The 27,952-nt window shown below is 39.5% G+C and overlaps 1 protein-coding gene across 3 annotated transcripts in view; it reads left to right on the top strand.

The window, feature by feature from the left end:
• Positions 1-27,175, top strand: part of ERAP1 (endoplasmic reticulum aminopeptidase 1) — a 30,870-nt gene extending 3,695 nt beyond the window's left edge. For 2 of the 3 annotated variants that reach the window (XM_037801315.1, XM_037801316.1), the window contains exons 2-19: positions 3,407-3,950; positions 5,948-6,086; positions 8,776-8,910; positions 10,778-10,898; positions 11,703-11,857; positions 12,203-12,316; positions 13,495-13,626; positions 15,029-15,160; positions 15,298-15,369; positions 16,695-16,852; positions 17,799-17,878; positions 18,400-18,583; positions 19,678-19,834; positions 20,520-20,704; positions 21,517-21,678; positions 22,143-22,283; positions 22,825-22,906; positions 26,624-27,175. In XM_037801315.1, the coding sequence (XP_037657243.1) occupies positions 3,407-3,950; positions 5,948-6,086; positions 8,776-8,910; positions 10,778-10,898; positions 11,703-11,857; positions 12,203-12,316; positions 13,495-13,626; positions 15,029-15,160; positions 15,298-15,369; positions 16,695-16,852; positions 17,799-17,878; positions 18,400-18,583; positions 19,678-19,834; positions 20,520-20,704; positions 21,517-21,678; positions 22,143-22,283; positions 22,825-22,906; positions 26,624-26,779 (2,849 nt within the window). In that variant the 3' untranslated portion in view covers positions 26,780-27,175. Of the gene's footprint in view, positions 1-3,171; positions 3,304-3,406; positions 3,951-5,947; positions 6,087-8,775; positions 8,911-10,777; positions 10,899-11,702; positions 11,858-12,202; positions 12,317-13,494; positions 13,627-15,028; positions 15,161-15,297; positions 15,370-16,694; positions 16,853-17,798; positions 17,879-18,399; positions 18,584-19,677; positions 19,835-20,519; positions 20,705-21,516; positions 21,679-22,142; positions 22,284-22,824; positions 22,907-26,623 lie in introns of all 3 variants that reach the window. The other variant, XM_037801317.1, reaches the window with a different exon arrangement.
• Positions 27,176-27,952: the final 777 nt, after the last annotated feature.

Raw genomic sequence — 27,952 nt, 5'->3', positions numbered from 1 at the left:
TTTTGGTTTCCTGGCACTGCATTATCCTTGAGATACAGCCGTGTTCTCTTTGGCCAGCTCTTGTATTCAACCTCACAAAGCCTCTGGTACTAGGTCTCTCAGCTCAGAACCAGTTGGAATTTTTAGTTCTCCACTTGGGTTCTCGGAGAAAACTTCCAGAGTCCCTGCATGCCTGGACCTGCCATCCCCATCCTCTTGGGGCACAGGTCACGCCCACTAAGCTGCCGCCATCAGAAATTCCGGCTGGAGGCAGGTTACAAGTTCCATTTACTGTCTGGTTCCCCAAGTTCATTCTACTCCTGCTCTGGGACTCTGCCTGAGAGGTAGGGGCAGGAACTCTGTAACATACTGGTGTTTAACTCTTTTCTGCTCCCAATTGCTCTACTTCTTCTTGGCTGGGAAGCATCATTTAGTTGGTTCCTAGACAAAAGCAAAACAAAACAAAGCAAACGAAAAACCTGTTTTCCCTGTTCATATCTCCCTTCTGCCTTATCTAAGTGGTGCCTTTTGAAACAGGCTTGTGATGTCTCTGTGGTTGACTGTGTATTACTGTGTTGGTGACTTTTCTGTTCAGCCTCCAGATCCGTGGGGGTAGAGGAAGGTAACTGGTTTTAACTGTGTTTTGGGAAGGGAGCAGAATGGAAAGTGAGGGGTTGAAGAGAGCACATTGGCTATTACCTCAAAATACTGTCATACCGTATAGGATTCAAAGGTTAGGGTTAGGCAAGGATTATTTAGGAGGTTCTCTACTGTGACTTCTCAGTAGAATCTCTGTGAAAGTTTTTAAAAAAAAATCTGATGCCATGAGCTTATGACCATAGATTCCAGTTTAATTGTTCTCAATAGGGGTCCAGGCTTCAATCATTTTAAAAAACTTCCCAAATTATGTTAATATGCAGCCAGAATTGAGAACCACTGAAGTCTCTTAGAGGGAGAATTCATGATCCGTTGAGGGGTCCATATTGAAGTGTTGCTGCTTTTTTCACCTGGTCAAGGAGCCAGAAGAGTTTGAGGGACTAGGGGCCAGTTACCTGAGCTCACCTGGCCGGGGCCTCTCCTGGAAAACACCCATTAGAGGGGTGTCTTCATGTAAGAGATTCTCAGGGCATGTATTGCCAAATCCCTGAGAATTCACGTTGCTTTTATGTCCTGTGGTCTTGGAAATAAAGTGCAAAATGTGGTCTGCAGCACGGCTCCCGGTTTGTTCACGGTGTAATCTTGGAGCTACTCCCCTTCCTTGCCTTGTGAGTATTGTCCAAGTCCTCCAAAGGCTCTCTCTGTCCACATGATTGTCCAAACAGCCCTATTTTTTTTCCCTTTGCACTTTAGCTCCTGCTCTTGCTTGCTCCACCTGCAGTGCTTTTAATACACTCCCTTCATTTCCAAATCTGGCCATGTTCTGCCATGCTCAAATGCCTATCTTGCTAGGAAGACATGCCACAGAGTCACTCAGGAGCCAGTCACTCTCTCTCCATGGGAGAGAGTTGCATTCTGCCCCAGCACTCTCTTTTATGATGTTGTCTGTCCTGCCAGGTTTTGAAGTCATTGAGGGTAGGTCTGTGTCTTGTGTATTGTTGTACCCCACATGGTACTGAGCACACAGACTTGCATGTAGCAGGCATTCAACACATAATGATTGGATGATTGTAAGAGGGGATCCAGATGATTGAGACAGTTGATTCTCACTATTTGCAGTAGTTATATTCTCTAAAGTCTCCATGACACTGAATTAGCAAACATTGAACCATTGCTGCTAGTTGAAATATTGGGATAGGTTCCTGGGAGCCTCTGATAATATTTCATCTGCTGACCAAAACATAGTGCTTCATGGGTGTTCTTGTTCAAAGACACCTTGTGCCTTTTGCTTTCTCCTTATATCTGCATACAAATCCCTAGGAAGTTCTTTGTTTCCCAGCTCTTTAGAGACTGCCACCATTTTTAAGCCCATCTAGAAGAACATCCTTGCCTTCAGAGTATTTTAGAGCAACACTTAAACAGAGCCTCTGAACATAACTTTAGGCAAGTTTAATCGTAAATTGCATTGTGGGACAAGTAATTGGAACTCTTTAAATAAGTTGTTGATTCATTAACACTGAACTCACGGCCAACAGCACTGTACCTGATGCCTGAGAGAAGCTCATCTGAAACATGTACTTTCTCTGTAAGGCACATCACACCTAGGAACACTATGCAGCACTTCAGCACTAAGCTTGGGGCCATTTTAAACAGAGAAATCACCAACAAAAGGCACAGACATGCAAAAACCATGGCTATAAGTGTACTGGGAAAAGCACACATTCACATTGTGAGAGCTGAAACAAGAATGCAGAGCATCACCTTGTCAACCTCAGGTGGAAACATGCGTGTTGGGCCACTCAAAATATTCACCACTCTGCCCATGTCCCCATGTTCACACATCTGCCCATGTTCCTACATGTGCTTGCACACCCATGCTAGCACAGTGAATATTGATTTGGGGCTTACAAATAACTTTCAGCAAGTAGGAGAATTCACAAATGTGGAATTCGCAAATTATGAGAATTAACTGTATATTTGTCACAAACTATTGTGAAAATCACCATAATTTCTTTAACTCATTCCTGGCTAAGGAAACAATCAAATTGACAAAGACACCAATGCTATTAACAGTTCCTGTATGGATATTTGTTACCCCTTACCCCCCACCCCTCCAGGTCCCCTTCCTATGCTTCCTATGTTTTAGGAATTCTCTACCTTGTGAGGCTTGGTGGGAAGCAAACACTGTCGTTTCCCATTGCACAACTGAAGTCCAGATTCTTGCTTTCTCTGCCTCCCTGCCTGGGAGTGTAGACAGCTGACCTCTGCTCAGACAATTGGATGCTTCTTCCTGGGACTCTGAAGTAGAAAAAAGTAATGCAAAAGAGCAGGGACACCGGAGAACTCATTCTGGTGGTGATTGCAACAGTGGCAGCATCCGATTTCTAGGGCAGAAGGGCTCCAGTGTTGGTGGGAAGTGTGGTAGACTGCTCTGTTGTTTTTATGTTGTAGTTCTGGCTGTCCACCTTTGTCTGTCTAATGAATCTGGTTTCTCAGTGTCCTGGTAATTGTGTGACTCATGCAGTGATCTACTCAGGATCCTTTAGTAATTTCTTTTCTGTCTAAACCAGCTAAAGCTTGTTCTTTTGATTTCAGCCAAGAACTCCCAACCGATGCAGATCATTTAAACTTTGAAAGCCAAAGGATGCTTTTTAGGATGTGTTAATGATTGCTGTTAACCAACTTTACCTTCAGGAAAAGACCTAGTACTTTCGAAATTTTTAATCTGTATGTATTAATCCTGGGCAGATAAACTCTGAAATTATACTTTCTTAATAACATTTTAATGACTTTTGAAAAAACTTTTGCTTTTGAACATTTGTGTCGGTAGGTATTTTAAGCAAGAAGATGGTGTCTGAATCCCTCAGATGGCCGCTCGCAACCATGTCATTTCTCCTTTCCTCACTGTTGACTCTCTTAACTGTGTCAACTCCTTCGTGGTGTCAGAGCAGTGAAACCACCTCTCCAAAAGCTAGTGATGGGTCACCATTTCCTTGGAATAAAATGCGACTTCCTGAGCATGTCATCCCCGTGCATTACGATCTCATGATCCACGCAAATCTCACCACTTTGACTTTTTGGGGAACCACTGAAGTAGAAATCACAGCCAGCCAGCCCACCAGTGCCATTATCCTGCACAGCCACCGCCTGCAGATATCCAGGGCCACCCTCAGGAAAGGGGCTGGAGAGAGGCAGTCTGAAGACCGCCTGAGGGTCCTGGAATACGCGCCTTGGGAACAGATCGCACTCCTGGCCACAGAGCCCCTCGTTGCTGGGCTTCCGTACACAGTTGTCATTGACTATGCTGGCAATCTCTCGGAGAGTTTCCATGGATTTTATAAAAGCACCTACAGAACCAAGGAAGGAGAAGTGAGGTAATGTTCTTCTCTTTTTTCAAGCTTCAAACACTGCCCATGCTAAATTTATTATTTCAGATGGACTGTCCTTTAAAATTACCTTTATTGTTGAACATTTCTTCAGTAATGGTTTTGCCAAATGGCAAAAATGGCCAATATATATTTTTCCTGCCTTTTTTGGTCTCATTTTTCATTTTATTTTAACCAATTTCCCTTCTTCCACATCTGTCAGAATAAATATCTGTTTGTTTAATTAACTTTATGCTATAATAAATATTTTTAATTCTTTTGACCAACTAGGGTAATTTTTTTCCCTTAGTTAAAGCTTTTTTAGAGATTCTACCTGCTTTGCTCTGATTCTGTTGAGGTGACTTGTTTTGGGATATTTTAAAATAAATTTTAAAATCAAATTTCATTTGTTAGTAGATTATATTGACTTGTTTTTCTGACTTCCATATTATTTTCCTGAGAGAAAAAATATCAGGAGGTACTAAAAAGAGTGAAAAAAAGTAAAATTTATCCCAATCATAACCCCCAGAGATAATCACTATTTCTGTTTTAGGGGAACATCTTTCTAGGCTTCTCTCTGTATATGCATACACATTATCTTATATAAATGCAGTTGTTACATTTTCTGTTTTAACAAGGAGTTTTAACTTAATATGTTGGGGAGATATTTTACATGACTAATGATATGCATCAACCGTGTAATAACTTTATTGTAGTCTGTTTTGTTTGTGCATTGATTTTTTTAATTATAATATGTAAATTCATGGACATAAAATCTAAAATATAGGTTACCAGGGGATAGAATGAGGCTAGAGAATAAGGAGCAATTGCTTAATTTGTGCAGGATGTTTAGCTAGGTTGATCTTAAATGTTTGGAAACAGAGGTAACTAGCATATTATTGTGAGTATAACTAATGGTGCTGGATTGTGAGTGAATGTGGGTGAAAGGGGTAGTTTACAGTCATGTAGTCACCAGAAGGAAAGCTAGAGGTGAAAACATGGGAATGTATAACATTGATTTATTTAACTAATCCCCAACCCCCTCTGGATGGCAGTTAAGTTGTTTCTAACTTTTTCAGTATTGGCAAAACACTTTGATGTGCATCTTTGTAAATGTACCTTGCACATTTTATTAAATCATTTATTTAGAAAAAAATGCTTAGAAGTGAAATTGCTAAGGTAATAGGTCTATACACTTAAAGGTTGATGTCCCTTTCTACATCTCCTCACTCCTCACCCATACCATGTATTGGTGATCTTTTTAGAGCCAACAAGGGATATCTCCTTTTAATTTATATCACTTTGATTGTTAAGAAAGTTGAGCAGATTTTGATATGTTTATTGACTATTTGTAGGTTCTTTTGTGAATTGCCTGCCTATGACCTTTGCCCATGTTCTACTTTGTTTTGGTTTTTCTCTTACCAATTTTTAAGAGTTTATTTTCTGTTAACACTCTTAAAAGTGTCTTAGTTTGCCAGGGCTGCTGTAACAGAATACCATGGACTACTTGGCTTAACCAACAGGAATTTATTATTTCACAATTTTGGAGGCTGGAAGTCCAAAATCAAGGTGCCCTCAGGGCCATGCCTTCTCTGAAGTGTATGGCATTCTGGTGATGGCTTGCCAGCAATCCATAATCTCTGCCTCTGCCATATGCCATCTTATGTCATATGTGTCCTGACTCTGTCCAAATTTTCTTTATTTATAAGGATGCCATTCTGATTCAATTTGACCTTATCTTAACTAATAACATCATCAGAGATCCTAGCTACAAATAAGGAAAACAAAGGAAAACAAAGTTGTCAAATATGTTTCAGTTAACATTTCCAGTTTCTTATTTTTTAGCTTAGTTAATGATAGTTTTTGTCAAGTAAAAGATTATTTTTAGCAGTGAATTCCATCAATCTTATAGTCACTTTAGGAACTGCAAAAAACAAAGCAAAACAACTATTTTAGAGTCCCTGGTGCTTCATGCTATACTTTTATTTCTCTTGCCACAATGTTAGGATACTTGCATCAACACAGTTTGAACCTACTGCAGCTCGAATGGCCTTTCCCTGCTTTGATGAACCTGCCCTCAAAGCGAGTTTCTCAATCAAAGTCAGAAGGGAGCCAAGGCACCTCGCCATCTCCAATATGCCGTTAGTAAGTCTGAGCTCCTATATGTGTACTCATAGGAAACATCTATTGATTTGCTGTGACTTGCATGTCCTTACTGATGTTCACATTCAGACCACATGTTTTATTTGTTTTATTGCCTGATGGTTTCTAATTTTTCTTTTTTGTTTCCCACCTATGCTTATATTTCAATGCACAATTTTTGAAGTCAAAGAAAAAATTGCCACCCCACCCCCCCAAAACAAGATTCCGAAGGAAACAGATCAGATTCAGGAAATCAGTGAAAGTGATATTCCACGCCATCAGTGTTGACAGGAGGGAAACTGAGTAGGGAATCAGGTCAGGTTTAAATGATAGTGCCCTGCGTTTACTTAGCCTTTTGTGACGCACTTTCACCCTCATTTTAAAAGTTATATGATCTTTTAATCCTAAAAGAATTTTAAGGAGAGTATTTTGTCTAGTAAGGCCATATTTCTGGTATATAGTTATTTTCTATGATTTCTATATACTAATCAACTATAAACTTTGTAAAACTATGAAGATGAACTGAGGTAGACAGGAAAAGAGAAGAAAAGTAGTCTTTCAAAATATTAGTGGTGCTGAAGTAATGAAAAATAGTTTCGTTCCTCTAAGAGAAACCAGTATCCTCCAGTTTCAAAGCAGATCAGGACAATGTTTCCTCTGATTTTTAAAAGTGGCAAGGAGATGATCTTGCCAAATGAATAAAAGCATTGGAGATGACCACTCAGTTAGTGTCATTATCCTGTGATTCTGGTAGCTTAGAAGCAGAGCCAACTGGGCTGTCATTCTGCAGCTATACATCTCCTCTCGGAAGCACATGCTTTGTTGAGAAGCTCACAGGGATGAGACTCGGGTTGGAATAGGTTTTGCCAGAGGGCTGAAGGGTGCCCAGCCTCATCCCTGTGCCAACCAGGGAAACAATGTCTCAGGACCTAGGGGCTGTGAGAGCCACAGATCAACCTCTAGCACAGCGCTCCTCAACCTTTAAAAAGCTATACCCCTTCCCACCTTTGAAACCTTAATGATTCCTCCCTCAAAGAAGATTCTGGCTGGCCCCACTGAAGTGCTGTCCCCTGTGAAAAGCACTGTTCTGCAAATTCCTACCAGGCAAGAACTTTTGTTTTCTCTCCCCTAGTTTGCATATGGAAAAACAAGAAATATTTTATGCCATTTTTCTGATATAAATTTGAGATACAGAATATGCTTTTTTGAATTAATTTCCTCCCCTAATATTATAGTACTGCTCCCTGGGATGGGAGTGAGTTCTCTAATTATGGAGTCACTGCTATAGGAAAATGAAGACCAGGAATGAGGTGGAGAGGAGGGGGAGACTGAAGGACTAAACAGGATTAGTGGAGAAATTTGTAGGCTTGTCAAGGGATGACCAGAAGCCTGTGAGGTGTTGCCAAGCTGCTGGAGTCTAAATCCATGGGTATCCGGACCTACTTGGTTAGGAGAGGGAAGTCTACAATCTTGCCCCTTGGACAGGAAAGCCCTTCCACTGGCAGAAATCTAATAGAAGTAACCTAACCTCATTCTGTGGATGAGGTGATGAAAGGAGGGAAAATGGGGTTTGCAGGGATCTGTGTGGTGGCTGGAAAAGTGACTATACCATTGGAACATCAAAGTGGTTGGTCAATGGGCAGGAGTTAATCATATTTAAATTTGAATTAGCTTACTTTCCTAAATAATTAACTGACCTCAGCACAGCTTCAGGAATGGATATTTTGGTTGGGGGGTGCGTAGAAGGCATTAATAAAGAAGAGGTAATTTGGGGTCCTTCAAGAGTAAACCTAGGTAGGCTATCAGAGTCGGGGTTTGAATGACCAAAGGGAGGCCAGCAGGCAGCATAGCTCGTGGCTGGTAGGTATTGAGAAGAGGAAGGAGGAGGGCATAGGACTAGAGGTGGGAATGAGATTACAGGAAAAATGCCTAACTTGGTTTTTCCCAGACTAGTTCTTTCTGGTTCTTTCTCTGGGGCCCTCCTCAGGGCTTTCTGTCTGCTGAGGTATTAGATTTCTTTAGCAGCAGACCCCTTAGAATGTACCTCCATCACCCTGACCCCACCCTGCAAGGGTGCTCTCTGATTGCACTTAAAAGCTGATTCCAATGAAGCAAATCAGAATTTGGAGGATGCTTTGCAGGGGCAGGCCCAGGAGTGGGTAACTTTAAATTATACAGGAAAATAGAAGCCCTTTTTAGGTTGTGTGCAGGTAAATATTGCCCAGTTTACGGCACAAACTAGATGTTGCTTTTCTAGATAATTCTCAAACCTGTGTTTTTAGGAAAAGTGGACCACATCTTGGCAAAACCAGCAATCTCGGTTTTGCTTTGTCCCTCTTGATTATCAATCCTTGTATACCAAATGTGAGTCTATTTACAGTCATCTGGATTGTTTAAAAGAAATTGAGTGGTGATGGTTGCACAACTTTATGAATATACTAAAAACCATTGAAATATACACTTTAAAATAGGGAATTTTGTGATATGTGAATTATATCTCAATAATAGAGAAATTGAGAAGAATGGTTTAACCTTAATATCTAAATTATAACCATGGACATTGAAAAGTTTTTAAATAATTAGAGAAATGTCATGCCATATATGCCTCGTAGTTAGAAAATTTCTCTTTATGAGAGTTTTTGATGTATTGAATAATTGGATTATTTGATCATTTGAGTTTTTCTGATTTTAGGTGAAATCCGTGACTGTTGCTGATGGACTCATAGAAGACCATTTTGATGTCACTGTGAAGATGAGCACTTACCTGGTGGCCTTCATTATTTCAGATTTTGAGTCTATCAGCAAGATGACCAAGAATGGAGTCAAGGTGAACTTGTGGTTGTCACATTGCTTGACTAACTCATCCGGGTTTGCCTGGGAATGTCCCGCGTTTAAAACTGAAATTCATGCATACTGGGAACCCCCTCAATCTCAGGCAAATTAGGATGATAGATCATCTTACTGTCATAGATGATCTTTTTCACAGTATGACTCTCATAACACAAAAGTGGAGACAGCCTGGCTCCGTCTGGACCATGGTCCTGGCTCTAGTGCTAACCAGCTCTCTGACCTTGGGCCTGCTCTCTCTGACCTTGGGCCTGCTCTCTCTGGCACTTCTAAAATTTAGAAGTTGGACTACATCCCACAGTGGTTCCTAAGTTTGCTTCTGGCTATAATATTCTGCAGCTTTTGAAGTGAATGTTATTGAATAGCTGAGCAGGGGACTTCTGGCTGTGGGAATGAAGTAAGATTGAGCAACCAGCTTGGAGTATTAAAAGGATTTGGGGAGAGCATTTGGGTCAGGGAATATTGGAATACCCGTGAGAAAGATCTTGTTTCAAGGAGGTCCCTTGTCTGGGCACCACTGGGTATTGAACAACCTATACAACTGAATGTGGTGTCCTTGAAAGCAAACATTTTTGGAAGAGGGATGAGCATTTTATTTGTAAATTCCTCATATATTTGTGCTGCTTTTCACTGAGGCCTGAATAGTTGGCATTTCTCTGCTGAATTGCCTTTTAGTCCTCTACTGCTGAGGCCTCTTATCTGAAAGAGATGTCTTATTTAGTGATTTGAAGGTAATGCCTGATACTTGAATGTAGGGACCAAGCTTATTTAGTAGTGAAACCATCTGCAAACACACTCACCTATTGTTTTGGGTACTTTTATGACTCTTCTATGAATGATTCTTTTTGTAATATCTCATCCACACTAATATTTTTAGTCCTTTTATTTCTTTAAATACATTAAACATTCATATTTTATATTCTGTGTCTGGTAATTGTCATAACTGAAGTCTTCATGTGTTTGAGTCTGTAGTCTGTTGTTCCTACTGGTTCTAACTCATGGTATCTTTTTTCCCTGTGTGTATTGTGCCTTATTGTCTCTGAACTTACATTATCTAAGTGGAAGGTGAATTCTTCAGAGAGAATTTGTGTTTGCTTCTGTGCAGTGACTAGGGGCATGTATCAGTCCAGGGACCACTTTAGATTAAATTATTAGGCTTCTGGTGTTTGGCTCACTTGGTTGTGATGAGTCTAGCTGCTGAACAGCATGAGGATTAGCTTGTAGCTATAGTTTCTCAAAGGAGATTATCCTTTCTGCTCCAGCCTGTCCCAAGGTTCAAATGAGGCATTTCCCGCACCACCCCCCCCTTACAGTCTCCTTGAGGAAGGGGTAGTTATTTCTAGTTTACCCTTATTCTAAGGGTGATGTCCTTTAGGGTACAATTTTGTGTAGGGGACTTCCTTCCATTCGACTTCCCATCTTGGGCGGATCCTAGACTTTGTCTCTTATCTCCTGAGTCCTTCAATGCCAGGAAAACCAAAGTTCGAGTCCACCTGCATTTGGCCGGTGCCCTCAGGGCAAAAGCTGGCCTCTGAGGGTCTTGCTGCCATTAAAATTTGGTCTCTATGTCTTCTTCCTTCCTTCCTTTTTTTTTTTTTTTTTTTTTCCACCTTATGAAAATATTTTAAAAGACTTTTTTTTTTGTATATGTTATCTAGCATTTATGGTTTTTTCATAAGGGCAGTTGGTTAGGAACAGTGAGCATTACTACAGGAAATGGAGCTCCCCATTTTATTCTTTAATATTGTCAGCCATATCGCTCTGTGTGAGGCCATCAATGTCAGTCTTCTCATCTTTGTGGAAGGAGCCACTTCAGTGTTTGAATACCTTTCTGTTCCTCTCTTCAGGTTTCTGTATATGCTGTGCCAGACAAGATAAATCAAGCGGATTATGCGCTGAATGCTGCTATGACTCTTCTAGAATTTTATGAGGATTATTTCAGCATTCCATATCCATTACCCAAACAAGGTAGAGATTTCGCACAGATATTATAAGTTAGGGTATTTGACGATCCCCGTCAGAGATTATATTCCTCATAATTGGCTTCTCTGTGGTTATCTCAGCAGCCCCTCATGTCAAAAAACCCTCCAAATGGCAGGCATTAGGCTGATCTTTCTGAGTATCTCTTCAGCCCTGATCTATACAATAAACTTCTACTGATTGTAAAATCAGGTCTCGATATTTTTCCTGAGGCACATAATTTGGGGACAATTTTGCTTTCCAACTTTAAAGATAAACCCAGATGTATAAATGGGCAGAGTCTGAGAACAGAGGGCACAGAGAGACTGGATTTTTTTCATTATTAGGACATGCTTGGCAGGAATATAGAGAGTGCTCAATAAATTTTTTTTTAGTAAATTAATTACCTAGCATAAGAGAATCTGTATTTTCTTTCTTACATGAACTCTTAAAACTTGTGTGTTTGAGTGTTTAGGTGTATATAGGTCTGTGGGCATCCAAAATAGATTGTTGAGGCAGTTGTTAAGTTTTTTGGTCCCCAAACTCCTTGAAAGTTAGAAATGGAGTCAGGAGGCCTGAGACCCAGGTCTGACTGTGTCACATGGTAGCAAAGTGACTCTGATCAAGTCAGTGATACCCTTTTCCATTGTGAAATGGGAGCTTTGATTCTTCCTGCCTAGAATTCAATGACTCTGAACTGGCCACTTAACTTTTCTTTTGGTCCTGACACCCAGCTGTCCTGAAGGTTAGTGTCTTTGAAGACAGGGTATCTTAGAGATGGGCAAAATATATATTTTTTGCTTCCTTCCCAAGATCTTGCTGCTATTCCTGACTTTCAGTCTGGTGCTATGGAAAACTGGGGACTGACAACATATAGAGAATCTTCTCTGTTGTTTGATACTAAGAAGTCTTCTGCATCCAGTAAGCTTGGCATCACAATGATAGTGGCTCACGAACTTGCTCACCAGGTACGGAAGCTTAATCACAGTTTTAAAACAGGTGTTTAAACTGTGTTTCTATTGCTTGTATGAGATGTATGAGGCTACTCATATATTATATATGTGATATTTCTTTATTTCTCGTAGGAATAATTATTTCTTTAAAGTAGTAGGTTTCTTATTTTATAATGCATATAGAAGGGTTTTTCTTTTAACTTGGACAAAATATTCATTCTATAATACATGTTAACGTTCATAAACTGACATTAGACATCTAAAATATAGTTCCTTCAGAATGCCTTAAGTTTATGGTTATACGGATAAGCTAATCCTCATGGAAATGTGTGAACAATCTGAGTAATGCTTTCCTTTCAGTGGTTTGGGAACCTGGTCACCATGGACTGGTGGAATGATCTTTGGTTAAATGAGGGATTTGCCAAGTTTATGGAATATGTGTCCGTCAGTGTGACTCATCCGGAATTGAAAGTTGTAAGAAGTATTTATTTATTTTTTTTACATTTTAGGTTAATATGTTGTTTTATTTAATGTTGCTGGGAAATGTTTACTAATCTATGATTATAAAGTTCTTCAAAGAATTTAATTAATAACTTCCTTGGAAGTTTAGATGTGAATCATATTTCAAAAATGCTAATGAACTTTCAAGATGTACCATGTACCACAAAGACTTATTTCCATACTGGTCAGCAAATTTATGATTGTTATGAAATTAAGTATTAAATTTTGTCCTCCGTCAAGAGCAAAGAAATAGAGATAATGACTGCCTTTCTGCTCCATGTCGTTTCCCCAACTCATTGCAGGGTATTAGGTTACTCACTGCATAAGAATTAGGTACAGACTCACTAAATAGGGACCTACTTGCCAAATCAAATGAATTATGCTTAAGATCACTGCACATTTGATTGCATATAAACCTAGACTCAAGGGTCACAAATTTAATACTTTAGAAAAGGTACATGTTTGTTTAGAAATCATGTATTTAACTTGTGAAAATCACATGTTGCAAAATTAAAAGTAAACTTCTTTGTAAAAATCCTTTAGCATGAAAGTTATTTTCATTTTTGTATATTCATTTCCTGTATTTTTCTTGTATAGGTTATTTAAATATAGTTCTAATTATAATGTTCATATTATTATTATACTACAGCGGATCTGAAATATTTTCCACATAATCTTTAATAATACAAATTATTATGGGTGCATATTATTCTATTGGCTGAATGTGCTGAATTTTTTCTTCTCTGTTTTTTTCTTTCACTACATGAATTTGAAGCTAAATTTCTTTGCTTTAAAATAGTATAGTTGATGATTGTAGATGTTGAAATCACTAGGAATTCCTTTGTTGCTGTTTGTACTATTTTGCTATAGCCGTAACAGTTTTGTTTTTAAGTTAATATGAAATTTTCTTTAGTCCAAAGTGGTATTTGAGATGAACAAAATCTAAAATGCTTACCTAAAGCCATTGTTTCTTGAATGCTCTTTAGAAAATAATAATCTTATTTTATTTTATAAATTCTAGAAATATGGAATAGACTGGCCCAGAAATTTGAAGTATAAACCTATTTCCCCACACGTAAAACCTTCATTTTCTCATATTTTTTGTCCAGTGATAAATCATAGATGATGTTTTCTCTTTTCTGTCACAACAGGAAGACTATTTTTTGGGCAAGTGTTTTAATGCAATGGAAGTAGATGCTTTAAATTCCTCACACCCTGTGTCCACACCAGTGGAGAATCCTGCTCAGATTCGGGAGATGTTTGATGATGTTTCTTATGAAAAGGTATAAATCAATTTTAAGGGTACAGTTCAGAAACTAAATGTACAAATACTGAGGTGGAAAGGTTATAGGCATAACTGGGGGAGATGGATTTCCTGAGGTCAGAGGCAAGCCAGGTTGAATGCCTTCTGTTCTGACCTGGGCTGGCTGCGCTTAAGTCTTTTGGGCCCAACATGCTCTTTGGGTCATAATCCTAAGGGTTATGTTATGGTCAGTTAACCATTTACTCTGTCATAAATTGAACATTCACAGCCTACAGAAACTCTGCCTTTTATTCATCATTCAACAAATAGGCACTGAGCATCAACTTTGTATCGGGAAAAAATTCATGCCCTTGTGGAGTTTATCTTTGTGTCTTTATACATGGTTTACATTGTTGAATTTTATAGTATAGTTTTGCACAGTGTATTTAATAACAGAGTTGGAAATTGTTGCCAACATTTGGGAGATTTTATATAAATCTATAAAATTCCAGATTTCCGACTTCTGCTGGGAAAAAAAATTCTGGGCACACTGGCCTGTATTTTCCTTGGCATCATTGGCTGGAGTTAATCATGGCTCCTTCTTTATAAGATCCGAGTTTGGCTTTTCCAATTCTCCTGTCATTCTTGACCATTTCTATTGTCTTATCACTGAGACTGGGAATGCGTTTGCCATTTATCATGCTGCTTTTCTGTGGGGAACAGCAAACTAAAATATTTTTTGCTCCCATGTCTCCATCAAAAGTACAGGTTTAAAAACGAAAGGAAAAGTGATTTTTCCTACCCTTAGACTACTTCCCTCATTTATTTCACCTGTCTGGGCACCGTAGGCATTTGAGTTTGTGACCCATGATCTACGGTAATACAAGTAGAGGGGAAAAGATGTCTCTACACAGAAATGCAAAGAATCTGAGGATTCTCTACTATTTTTCCCATTGTTCTTCTTGCCCATTCAGCCCTCAGTGCTTGGTCTTTCTGGGCTCCCTGAGCTTACCCGGCACTCTTTTCTCACCCACCTCTGCTTCAGCTCTACTGCTCCACCTCTTCTTATGCTCACTCACCTCTTCCCACTGCTGCCCATCCATGGGAGAGCCAGGTGGTCCAAGGTCAGACGTCCAATCTGCATTTTTGTCTACTCACATGTGAATAATGGGAGCTGGCAATTGATGTTAATTTGCCCCAGAGGGAAGCTTGGTTACTGATGAAAAATAAGTGGACTGAAAGTGTAAACACTCATATTTGACAGGTCCTTTGCTTAGACAGATCCAGGTTTAACCCATTTACTGTAATCAGTTCAGAAATGGCCACACATTAAAAGTGTTACTGTAGTTGCATTTTTAATTAGTTATTCCATCATAAAATGTTTAAGGTTGATTAAGTTGTGACCAAACTATAGATCACAATTATTTCTGTTATCTTTGCAGGGAGCTTGTATTCTGAATATGCTAAGGGATTATCTTAGTGCAGATGCATTTAGAAGTGGTATCGTGCAGTACCTCCAGAAGTATAGTTACAAAAACACAAAAAATGAGGACCTGTGGAATAGTATGGCAAGTGTGAGTATGTTTTTGCATATCTCTACAAGTGGGATTGACAGGTTTATCGTTTTGGTCCATCATATTAATCCTTCTAAGAAGAATAATCATGAGTGTTTTCTACAGGAATGAGTGATGTGCTTATTTTCGGTTTTTAGGTTTGTCCTACAGATGGCACACAAGGGACTGAAGGCTTTTGCTTTAAAGGTCAACATTCATCTTCATCCTCAGTAAGTTTCTTGTTTCTCCTAAGCATGCTTTTTTATTCCATATTCTTTGATGGTAACTCTGTGCCAGTCTTTCTTAGGTCCTTGACTATATCACCCTCTTTCCAAATAAGACTGCAGTTAAACTATACCAAAGTGACAGTTTTTTTTTCATTTTATAAAAAAATTGTCTACAGAACAAGGCTGAGCAATCTTTTTTGGTAACAGTACTCACTAATATTTTCAGCATCACTTGCTGTATAGCAGTTAATACATGCCATGCTTCCATGGTGGATTGGGTCTGCATTCTAACGGTTAGCAGGAAAAATCTCCTTAGCTTTGTATTTGTGAAAAAACAAATAAAGGCCTTGAACGTTCTTGAGCATTTACTTTGTGTTAACCACATGATAAGCACTTACATGTTTTTTTCTCCTTTTTTCTTCCCAATAAGCCTACGAGTGGAGTACTATTATTACCCTGTTTTTACAGATAGGGATATTAAATCCAAAGGCGTATGCTTAGTAAATTGCAGAGCCAGAATTTGAACTTAGGTCTAACTTCACAGAAGCCCATGCTTTTAACTGCTAAGCTGTGAAGTATTCACAATATCCGAGTCACAAAATAGTCTTGAGACTGTGCGGATCTGGCCTTGGGGAGTGTTTTCATAGGCAGCTGAGTGTGAGTCTGGAGGTTCAGAAAGTTTTTTTTTTCTTGTTTTTTTGTTTTTAAGAGATTGCTTTATTTGGTGATTTCTAGATTTTTCTGTAGCCTATTTACCCTTTTACTAGCTCTTTAATATTTTCTTAGGAGCTTTTTTAGTGCTAATACTACTCTCGTTTTTGAGTTCACCAGTGTTGAGTATGAGCCATTTTGATGCCATCACTTTGGAAGCCCATACTCTTGACTGAACGTTGTTTCCCACCTTGCTTATCTGAGAGCAAATCTAATCATGGAGACTGAAACCCTGACCACCCTCCCCTGCCTACCTCCATTCATTCATTCCTGTGCCTGCTGTGTGTGCTGGAGGCTGTGCAAACCCGAACCCAGGTTAGGTCAGCAGAATGAGATACGTACCTGCCCTCAAGACACGTGCGTGTAGTGGAGGAGAATGAAAAATGGACAGACAGCTCAGGACAGGCCGTGTTCTAACCGAGGTGCTGAGGTGCTGTGGCTGGGGGCAGCAGGGCGAGGGGATGGGGACAGTGGCGGGGAGCCAAGGAAGGAATCAGGGAGCACTTCACAGAAGTTTCTCCCCTGGTAGCAGCCCTTGGAACGTAAGCGGGAGTTCTCACTTTCCTTTAGAGTTGGGTCCAAAGGGGTGATCATCTGCCTTTTTGTGTATAAACCAGCACTGGCGGCGTCAGGAGGGCCTTGATGTGAAAACCATGATGAACACCTGGACGCTGCAGAAGGGCTTTCCCCTGATAACCGTCACAGTGAGAGGCAGGAACGTACACATGAAGCAAGAGCACTACATGAAGGGATCTGACAGCACCCCAGGAACTGGGTAATATTAATACTGTAAAACTCATTTTGTAGCCTAAGTCACATCTGCCTCGTAGGATGAGTTTGCATTTTTGAAATAGTGCCCTTACTGCTATCTCTAAAATATTTCAAATGAATCTACACATCCTCTGAAGTTGACTTACACCCCACTGTCTTCTCCAAGGGATGAAGGGGGCTTTATTCCTCAGTTGACCTCAAGTGAGCTGATGATATATAATTGTTTTAACATTCATATGTTTTGTAGTTTGATAGGATGGTAATTTCTAATTACTTGTTTGAAAACAACTTCAATCTAAGAACTTGTCACTGAGTTACAACAGTGCCTGGCATTTGGTTTGGAGTTAGGTGAACTTTGGGAATCCCGAGAGGCCCAGTTCTCTTCTTTGGAAATCTGTGTTATATCCTGGAACTTGTTTGTCCACTTACTGCTGCGGAAGGGTGTCATTGGAAACAAGATGCTACATCTTGATTCATCCTATATGGGTTAAAAGTTCTAATTTTGAAAGAATTTCTGACTTATAGAGAAGTTGCAAGCATAGTACAAAGAATTCCTTCAATTGTATATATGCTGATGTTTCTTCATGAGCATATTCAATTTATATATCATTGGCAGGAAGTGGTGGTGTATCTTTGGTATCTGATTTGTGTCATTATTCGTGGTCACTATTTTTAAGCTAGGCCTTCTGAGTCCCAGTTAGCCAATCACTGTCAAGACTTTCAGGGCTCCCTTGAGTCCAGATTCCTGGGTCTACTCAAGGAGTCCAAGAAGAATCAACAGAGCCTGAGCTGACCCTCACTACAAAACAGCATAGTTGTGTTTTGAGCTCTTGGCTATAGCAGTTTTGGTATCCAGCCTGTCTTAAAACTAGCCAGTGCCTGGCACATAATAGGTCATTTCATAGGTAATTGAATCAACAAATGAACAAGCCATCCTTCCTTTCTTCTAGGTACCTGTGGCATGTTCCGCTGACATTCATTACCAGCAGATCAGACTCAGTCCAGAGATTTCTGCTGAAGACAGAAACAGGTAATTTATCATGGAAATAACTAGTCTAATTCCAGGAGGAACTGTGGAAATGTGTAGTATTTAAATACTAAGTATCTTTTGCTACTTATCTTTGTTAAAACAAAAAGATTCAGGTCAATCTTAAGCAGATATGAGGCTGAAAAATACTGCCAGGTTGCAAAGAAGGCCAGCATCTTGCCAGACACAGATTAAAATAGTTGCATTATATAATGCTAAAAGGGAGGAATCAGTAGTGAAAATTCCCTATTACTTTGTTAACATTGCTAGGTTATATCATATGTAAGGCCTGAGATGTGGCTGCCTTCTTTTCATAGATCTTTAAATCTCCAAAAATTGTCTAAAACCAGGGTTAACATTTGTATATTGGGTTGCTGTTTTCTGGATTCGAAAAGAAATAATGGAAGACCTCAAATTTTTCAGTGTTAAATTCTTCTTTGGTTCTCTTGTCCAGTCCCTGGGTCAGAAAAGCTTTCATCAGTCAAGAGAGGAAATGGAACTAAGATTGATTTTATTTGCTACAGATGTGCTCATCCTCCCAGAAGAGGTGGAATGGATCAAGTTTAATGTGGGGATGAATGGCTATTACATTGTGCATTACGAGGATGATGGATGGGATTCTTTGACTGGCCTTTTAAAAGGAACACACACAGCAATCAGCAGTAATGATCGGGCGAGTCTCATCAACAACGCGTTTCAGCTTGTCAGGTAACACAAGCTGCTTGGTCTCGGGTTATTTCTGAAAGCAGCTGTTATCGTTCAACTTGTTGATCTCTACAGATGAAAGTGATTGACTGATTGCTAATGAGAAGTTGAAAGGTGTTTGCTCCTAAGTTCTTGTAACAACCCAAGATGCTTTTAGCCTTTTGGTTAACTTCTTTGTGTGGCTGCTAAGTAACTTGAAGGAAAGAATTGGTATTTTAATCTTTCTCATTAACACTCCAATCGGACTGAGGCAAAAGTGTAGAGAACCAGACCAGCATCTTGGCGAAGCCCCTTACTCTGACCCTGGAGCCTTCTCTTGCAGCTTTGTTGGCGGTTTCCATAGATCAGGTTTCTTCCCTTCTGGGGTCTCATGACAGTCTTGAAGTCTGCTTAGAAGACTAAGACCAGGCCCAAGATGTTTGCTTTATATCTCTTTCTTTCCGCCTGGACTGGAATACCAGAACTTCACTGTATCTTTTTGGAATGCAGCTCATACAATTTGGCCTTATCAAAGGTCCTTTAAGTGACGGAACCAGCGCAGTTCAGTTTTTTGCGCCATGACAATGGTTCTTAAGGAATTGGTCCCCAAGTCTAAAATTCAAACTTCTTCAATATTTAGGCACATCTGAAGGTCTAAAGGGAACCGTCTGGGTGGGAGAGGGTACTGCATGTTCCTCTGCCCTGAGCATTGAGCTCTTCCTTCAGGTCCTCTACCTCATCTCCACACCGGGCCTCCCAGGGTGACAAAAAAACAGGCTTCTTGAAGGTTCTTTGAAATCCCCTTCTTACTCTGGAAGTTCAGACACAAAATCCAGTATTTCCTAGAGGGACGGGCAGCACTGACATACTTCCATTTTGTCTTAACTACAAGTTAGCCTGCCTCTATTGTTATTTGAGAAACTTCCTCCACATTGTAAACACGACAGATGTAGTGCTATGAGTGACAGAAATGATACTAATGTAAAAGTCATTATTTATGAGGGGCATTTATATTTAATTGGCTGTTTTGCTGGAAGATGGTTAAAATATATTTTGAGGCAAAAAGTTGATTTCCTTGATTGTCTCTTCAATGGCTACCTATGGTGTCTCTTGTTCAGCATTGGAAAGCTATCTATCGAAAAAGCCTTGGATTTAACCCTGTACTTGAAACATGAAACTGAAATTATGCCCGTTTTCCAAGGTTTGAATGAATTGATACCTATGTATAAGTTAATGGAGAAAAGAGATATGAATGAAGTGGAAACACAATTCAAGGTAAAAGCTTGAAATAAATCAAATAGTTATATAACTGTGGTTTGCTTTTGTGTGTGTGTGTGGAAAAGAGTTTTTACCATTGTGTATGTATTGCTTACATATGTGTTAAGGAAAACAGCCAAAATAGAGTGCTTAGACTGAGTAACAAAATTTTGGTTTTATTTTGGTACTAAATATAGGCATGACACTGTTAGATTCTGTTCTTAATTTTCATGGATTCATTATTCCCCATCTTGCTCAAATTCTTTATTTCATTTTACTTTAGTATTATGATGGTTGACATTAAGATTTTCTGGTCCTTGAGTACTTGAGGAAGAGGCATAAAACTGTTATTGTGGGCAAAATGTCATGAAATCCTGTTGCATAATCTGCTTTCAAAATTTAGTAATATACACTGTCTCTTTTTGTTTGTTTTAAAAGTGGCAGTTCATCCTGATTTTGTGTAGATAAGGATATCTTTAGAAAAGATTGTTACACAAATACTAAAATCATTCATCATCATTTCTAATTTTTGACCTTTTTAATAAATTAGATATAAATGAAATATGCCTTTTTAAAACTAAGAATTGGATTGAGCTTTAAAAAATAGCCCCCATCCCCTGAAGACCTATGGGATTCTTTAAGCCTGAAATTACCCAGGACCATAACCGTGACAGGTTCCTTTCCCCCTGTGCAATGCCCCCAGGCCTTCCTCATTAGGCTGCTGAGTGACCTCATTGACAAGCAGACTTGGACTGACCAGGGCTCAGTCCCAGAACGAATGCTGCGAACTCGACTCCTCCTCCTGGCGTGTATGCGCAAGTATCAGCCTTGTGTGCAGAGGGCAGAAGACTATTTTAGAAAGTGGAAGGAATCCAATGGGAATCTGAGGTCTGTCCTTAACAAATAACCAATGCATTGATGGAAAGCTTGTCTTTCTGTGTTCTTTCATCAGTGTTAAAAGTTGGGGACAAACAAATGTAACCAGTCTCCCCTGCTACTCTTTTTTAGAAAACATATGCTTTTAAAGACTTATCTCTGTGTATGTATCACTTTCTGTTCTTTAAGAAATGCTAGGAGGGAACTTCCGTGCATGAACATTTCTTCTCTTAATCATTATAGGCTACTATATCAAAGTGCATAAAAGTCAAATATTTGTGGGGTTTTAATGGGATTAGAATAATTCCCATTTTATATAGCCAAAGGTGAAAAACCTTATCAGAACAGAGATGGCCAAGCAGCCCAGGAGTAGAAGCAGTATATCATAGAGTAGCTTCTTTGGGCCTCCAGAGTTCCTGATGAGGGGCATAGTGGCTGATGAAACTGTTCAAACAAGGTAGGATCTTACCATATCTAGATATCCCTATTCTTGCTACGTTTCAGTCCTTTGATATTTGGAGCTTAAATTCCATCCAGGAAACCTTTATACCAACAACCTAATCTATGGCACATCATTTAAAGCACGTTAGATATGTAGGTATTTATGAGAGCAGCATTTCACATTATGTTTTTGAGAAGACTACTTAAAACCTAAATTTAGAGACTTTCTCTTGTCTATTGCATAAATTTAACAGGGAAAGAAGCAATTTTGATTTGTATTTCCAGACATGCCTCTCTGATCATTAGTTCATAACTGGGCACCATTATGCTTCTAAACGCTCTTACTGCATCTCAGACTCACCCGGGTGTTTTACTTTCCACAGCTTACCCAACGACGTAACCTTGGCGGTATTTGCTGTGGGTGCTCAGAACAGTGAAGGCTGGGATTTTCTTTACAATAAATATCAGTCTTCTTTGTCTAGTACTGAGAAAGACCAAATTGTATTTGCCCTCTGTACGAGTCAGAATAAGGAAAAGCTTCAGTGGTGAGTAATTCATCCATGTTCGTGGGGCTCAGGGAAATTAAATTAGATCAGCTCTTTCTGGCATCTGTTTTTTGTTCTCTTGGCCAGGACTTGGCTATTCTGCTGGGTACGTTTATGCAAGTGGGCCCACAGCTAATGAATATGGCAAAGAACTAGGGAAAACTGGGTGTTCAGAAAAATAAAGGTGTCTATATTTAAAGCAATAACATACCTAGAAACATTTACTGGCGCTACTTAGCTATTTTGAGCAAATGAGAGACTATGTGAGAATATGTTGTGTACACTATATAAATGTTAGTTTTTATTATTATGTGGCTATAGACGGTTTTTCAGAGCTCTGGTTACCTATTTACCATTTGGTCTTTATTATGGGCAGACTATATTTTCTTTCACAAATTATTGTGCAGTCATTCATAACTTTTTCTTTGCCTATTCTTACTAACATTTCTTCTCAATCATTCTAGGCTACTAGATCAAAGTTTTAAGGGAGATATAATAAAAACTCAGGAGTTTCCAAGTATTCTTATGCTCATTGGCGGAAACCCGGTGGGATATCCATTAGCCTGGCAGTTTCTGAGGGAAAATTGGAATAAGCTTATACAAAAGTAAGTAGCCAAAAATTGTGCCGTGATTGGATAAGTTCTCTAACCTTGTTGTATTTTAGCTTTGTTTTTTTATAAAACAATAGGAGTCTAAAGGGATTTTTTTTTTTTTACTGAAGGTGGGAAGTAGAAGTACTTAAAAACACCCTAGAAAATATAAAATTTTAATTCAATGCCAACTAATAAATATGGATAGTAATGTCTTGCCTTCCATCTGGAATATTTCCTTCCCGCACCCATCAACCTATGTGAAGCCTTCCTCCTATCCCAGTTCAGCCCACGTCTTCCATTATTACTTCTATTTATTTGTATCTGTCTTTTTTCTAACTCTTGTAGCCCTTATTACCTCTATCATATTCTTTTGGATACTTAATATTTTATTCTGCTGTTTACAACTAGATCTTAATCCATTGGGGAGGTGGAGATCTAGTCTTATCTCCTGCATGCCTAACCAGTTTTTAGTTAAATGCTGTAACATATATGAGGGACTTGAAAATATATGTTGAATGAATATTTTATAATATCTGATCATTACCATTTCTAGGTTTGAACTTGGCTCCCATTCTATAGCTCACATGGTAATGGGAACAACAAGTCAGTTTTCCACAAGAGCACGGCTTGAAGAGGTAAAAAAAAAAAAAAAAAACTTTCTTTTTAAACTTGTTGAGTGACAATTGGCTAATAAATGTGGGGTAGACAAAATATTTTAAGGATGTAAAGAGATAGAAATGGATTTTGTCTTTTAGAAATTATATTTGGATACTATGGTGTTTTTACACGAGCAAAAATCAGTTGTAAATATACTAGTGAAAACTGTGCCTCGTCCCAACCACATCAAGAAGTCTTAGCTCTGCTATTATAAAGTCTCAGGACTTAAAATGACTTCAGAGATTTAATCCCTATTTTAGGATGTTAAGAGTAAAAACAGTGAGCCTAAGTGATTACTCAGCTCTTGTGAAAGAGTCAGGTCTGAGTGTAGAGCTCCTTTATCAAAGTTTTTGGGTTTCCTGCTATTAATTATATGTACAATCTATTTCAGAGAGAATATTAGGTAACATAAGATCCAAAGCTGAATAAAGGACAGGAGGAGATAATTGTACTAGGGACTTATGCTGAGGAAATTATTGCTGTTGTGCACTAAATTTATCACCGAGTTTCCTAGCAGTCAAGGGAAAATGAGAAAACAGTATGAGTTATTCTCTTCATCTGGTTGAAAAGGAAACATGAAACATACATGTTTTCCAAAAGGCAGCCTTTTTTCTCGGTCATGAACTCTGAGGAGTTTGATGTGTGGGTAATTTTGTGCTGTGGAATCCCTTCTATAATAATATTTCCTGGAGTAGATATGTGGGGAATTTTTTTACATGATTTTTAAAATGTTACATTTAGATAAAGTAAGAGCCAAATATTACATTTTTCAAGGAAAAACTCCATACAGCTACACAGTGATCTAACTTGATGTAGGGAGTGAGCTTTGAAAATGCCGAGAAGTGAAGGTTTGTCATATCCTTTAGCTTTTTGTCAATACTCAATAGCCTCACTCAGGCTTGCAGTATTAACTGGCATAGAGTAATTCAAGCTTGAACTCTAGGGAGGGCTAGAGCAGAGCTATTCCGACTGATGACTGAAGGGCTGTCCGCTGGCCTTGGGACCAGATGTATCATAGCAAAATATTTCATTCATTAATTTGTTTTCTCATTAATTCATTCATTCAAGGCATATTTATTACATTCTTACAAAATGCAAGCATAGTTTTAGGTTCTGGGGCTATAACAATGAACAAAACAGATAAAGCCCCTGCTCTCATGGAGCTTACATTCCAGTGAGAGGAAACATGAAATTAACAAATCAACTTGAGTCAGGTGGTGACATTCTCTGAAGATGAATAAGACAAGGTAAGGAAAGAGTGGTGGGGGTATGGTGCTATGTTCTATGGGATAACCAGGAGATATTTAAGCAGATATTGAAGGATGTGCTGATTATCGAGAGGGAGAGTGTTCTAGGAAAGGATGTATTAGGTGCAAGGACCCTGAGGCAGGGCATGGAAACTAAAAAGCTTGAGATACTGTCAAAATGGAGAGCATCCCTCTGACATTTAAAATGTGGGAGCCATCTTGAGTCCTTCTTTCCCCTCAGGCATTACATCTCCAAGCCCTGTTGGCTCTGCCTGCAGCTGCTCCTTCCAAGCCTGGTCTACTGATTGCCTTCCTAATTGCCTTCCCTCCTGCAAATCAGCCCATGACCGATTCCTTCTTGAATACTTTCTTATTGCTCCTAGAATAAATTCCAAACCTCTCCATCCAGCATGTACAAGCCTGCTGTGTTCACGCCAATTCACAATGCTCCAGCCACTCAAGCTGCCATCTGCTCCTGGGCCACGAAGCATTTTTCCTGCTGCTAAGACTCTGCATTTTTGATTCCCTCTTCCTGGCTTGTTTTTTCCCCCACCTCTTGACTGGAAAAGCTTTTTATCCTTCACAGGTCCCAGATTAAATGTCACCTTCCCCGACTTCTTTCTAAAGCAGACCTTCCCTTCCCCAGTAACTCTCATACCTCACAGTTTCTGTTCTTCCCAGCAGTGCATTTATAGTAATCATAGTTTACTGTTTCTTTCCCAGGTAGACTGTAAGCTCCATGAGGGCAGGAAACCACTCGATTCACTGCCTCCCCTTCAGCCTCTAGTCTAGTAAATAACACAGAGGGATGAGTAAGTACCAGAGTAAAATATCCACAAGTAAACGGATGAGGTTGAGTCCCTGAGATGTGCCAGGATTTGGGCTCTGCCTTTGCCCACATTACCTTCCTCCTCACCACCGCTCTGCAATGTAGGGAGTATCCCCATTTTACAAATGAGGAAACTGAGCCCCAGAGAAGTTTAATCATTTGCTTAGTGTCAAACTAGTAGGATAAACGTGTTTTTTCTGGCACTATATCATGCTACATATTGCAAAGAAAATGTTCCCAGGATGCGGGCTTGAAATCAAACAACTGAGTTCCTACATTCCCAAGGCAGAAGAGGATGGGAAGGACAGCTTTGGGTAGGGAAAGATGTTAGGGCAAGGCTTACTAGCTCTAGTTTTGCTACAGCTCTGCAAAGTCTGTCTTTTTGGTGGGAATATCACGATGGGCTCCTCCAGGATGAAATAATCTGACCAATCAGTAAAATTATCAGTGTGGTTTGACTGCTGATTTTTAAATGAATGTGAATTAACCTTGAGTTCTCAGAGTATGAAGGAGTAGGTTGAGCTGCAACTTAAGAGAGAAGAGTGAAGGAGGATATGTTTTTTAGGTTGCTATAGCAGGAGACCATGCCTTCAGCCCACTGAAAAGTTGTACTGAGATAAAATTTTAAAACAACCCAGCATCATTTAAGATTGGTATTTGATCTGCCCAAAGTCTATCCCTATCCCCTCTTATTCCCTAAGTTGTGGCATTATGACATGGATTTTTAAGGAATTAGCTGCCTGGAATCCATGCTGATTACATAATACCTCTTGGGCTAGAATTGCTTCCTATCTACAAAATCAAAAATGGATGGGTTAATGCTGTGAAAATTTATTGGGAAAGGTTAAGAGCCCTTTAGGGTGAAATGGAGTAGCACAACGGCCAGTGCTGTGGCAAAGCCTGTCTTCCTCGTGTGAGCTTAAGGGGTTAAGCTGTCCAGAGAAGAAACAAGAGGGGAGGTATTTTGAGGAGATAGAGACAGCCAAGAGTCTCTTATCTCTTGAAAACCATGGGGAGCATTATATGAAGTCTATCTTGAGAGAACAATACATGAATTGTGGATTAGGATAAAAAACTTGGCAAGGTTTGGGGTCTTACCACCCCGACTTGCTAAGAACCCCATTCCCAGCAGTGTTTCTATAATAACAAGCAAGGCCAGCCCCACAGAGAAGGGCTGCACTTATGTGGTTGAAACTGTTTTGCTTGGCAAAGAAGAACCTCTGCACATTTCTGCTTTTTAGATATCATATTTTAGAAAATTAAGTTTGCATCTGTGTGTATATAACAGAGCACACATTAAATAGACACACTCAATTAAACCTTAATAATAAAATGGTAAACAGTGATGTCTTTTAGAGTCTGGCAACTGTGAATAAATAAAAGAGCTGCAAAGAAAAAAAAAAAAAGTAAAACCTGACATCATGAAGCATGAGCTCATTTCATATAGCTTAAGTTTGTATGTACATAATTGTGTCCAGACACCTGGGGCTGCCTTCAATATAGAATTTTGATAAATGCTGGGATTTTGGTTTTGGTTTTCTTTTAACTAGCCTGAAGTTACATTTGCTTAATGTACTAAAATGAATTTTTTAAAATCTCCCTTTTTTTTCCCTCATAAGGTAAAAGGATTCTTCAGCTCTTTGAAAGAAAATGGTTCTCAGCTCCGTTGTGTCCAACAAACAATTGAAACCATTGAGGAAAATATACGTTGGATGGAGAAGAATTTTGATAAAATCAGAATGTGGTTACAAAATGAAAACCTTGGGCCACTTTAACCATTAATTTCTTATCAGGTTCTTGTGATCTATATTCACCAAAATTTTGTTGAATGTGATCATTTTCAAATTTGAGATGGCTGTTTGGGATCCAGTTGAAAATACTTTTTCCTTCAACTAATTCCTTATTCATTTGACTACTCCTGTAAAAAGACTGGCTGTTAGTTTTTCATGAATGGGTTATTGCCACTATGTGTTTATTTACAGATTTGCCCTTCAATGTACATACTCCCCAACAGGTGGATTCCCAACCATGGAGAAGGAAAGTACCTGTGCTGGTCTGAATCTGTTATGTACCTCATAAAAGACTGTGTTCTTTTAATCCATTCTTGGGGTGGGTGCACACTTGTTGTGGGTGGGATCTTTTGTTTAGGGTGTTTCCATGGAGATGTGACCCATCCAATTGTGGATGGGGCCTTTTGATTAGACTATTTCCATGGAGATGTGATCCTGCCCATTCAAGGTGGGTCTTAATTAGTTTACTGGAGTCCTTAAGAGAAACTTGAGAGAGACATTTTGGAGAGAAGCTAAGATATGTCATCTAGAGTTTGCCCTTGGGAGAAGCTAGCAATAACCCACAGGAGCTGAGACAGAAGCCCAGAGACATTTTGGAGAAAGCCACTGAAACCAGAAGCTAAACCCAGGAGAGAAGGTTCAGCAGAACCAGCCGTGTGCCTTCCCATGTGACAGAGAACACCAGATGCCATCGGCCCTTCCTCAGAGGCCTCTTGATTCCTTAATTTGGACATTTTCATGACCTTAGAACTGTTTGCCACCTAATGAATCCCCATTGAAAAAGCCAATCCATTTCTGGTATGTTGCATTTCGGCAGCTTTAGCAAACCGCAACAGTAACTTATTTATCTCATTTTATGTTTTATTCTTATGCCCAGCAGTCTCTAAACCCCAGTCCCCCATGTGTTTGTCATTACTAAGCTTCTTCATCCATCTCCTCGAGAGACACTGACTAGTGAGAAATACTGAGCAGTAAACATCTGGATCAATGGCAAGGAAGGAATGTGCCTGTGTGGGAACTCTCCCACTGAGCCCTCCTGATGGCTCCCACTGCACGAGGTGGGGCTGAACTATGTGGACCATGTCATCAGGCTTCCTTGGCCCCTGGCTTTGGTCAGTGGGGAACCCCAGGAAGAGATTGGAGAAGCGGGGAGGGAGT

The sequence above is a fragment of the Choloepus didactylus genome, chromosome 13 (genome assembly GCF_015220235.1).
Source record: "Choloepus didactylus isolate mChoDid1 chromosome 13, mChoDid1.pri, whole genome shotgun sequence".
Lineage (NCBI taxonomy): Eukaryota > Metazoa > Chordata > Mammalia > Pilosa > Megalonychidae > Choloepus > Choloepus didactylus.
The sequence above is the reverse complement of the archived record's forward strand: the minus strand, read 5'-3'. Positions and strand labels throughout refer to the sequence as shown.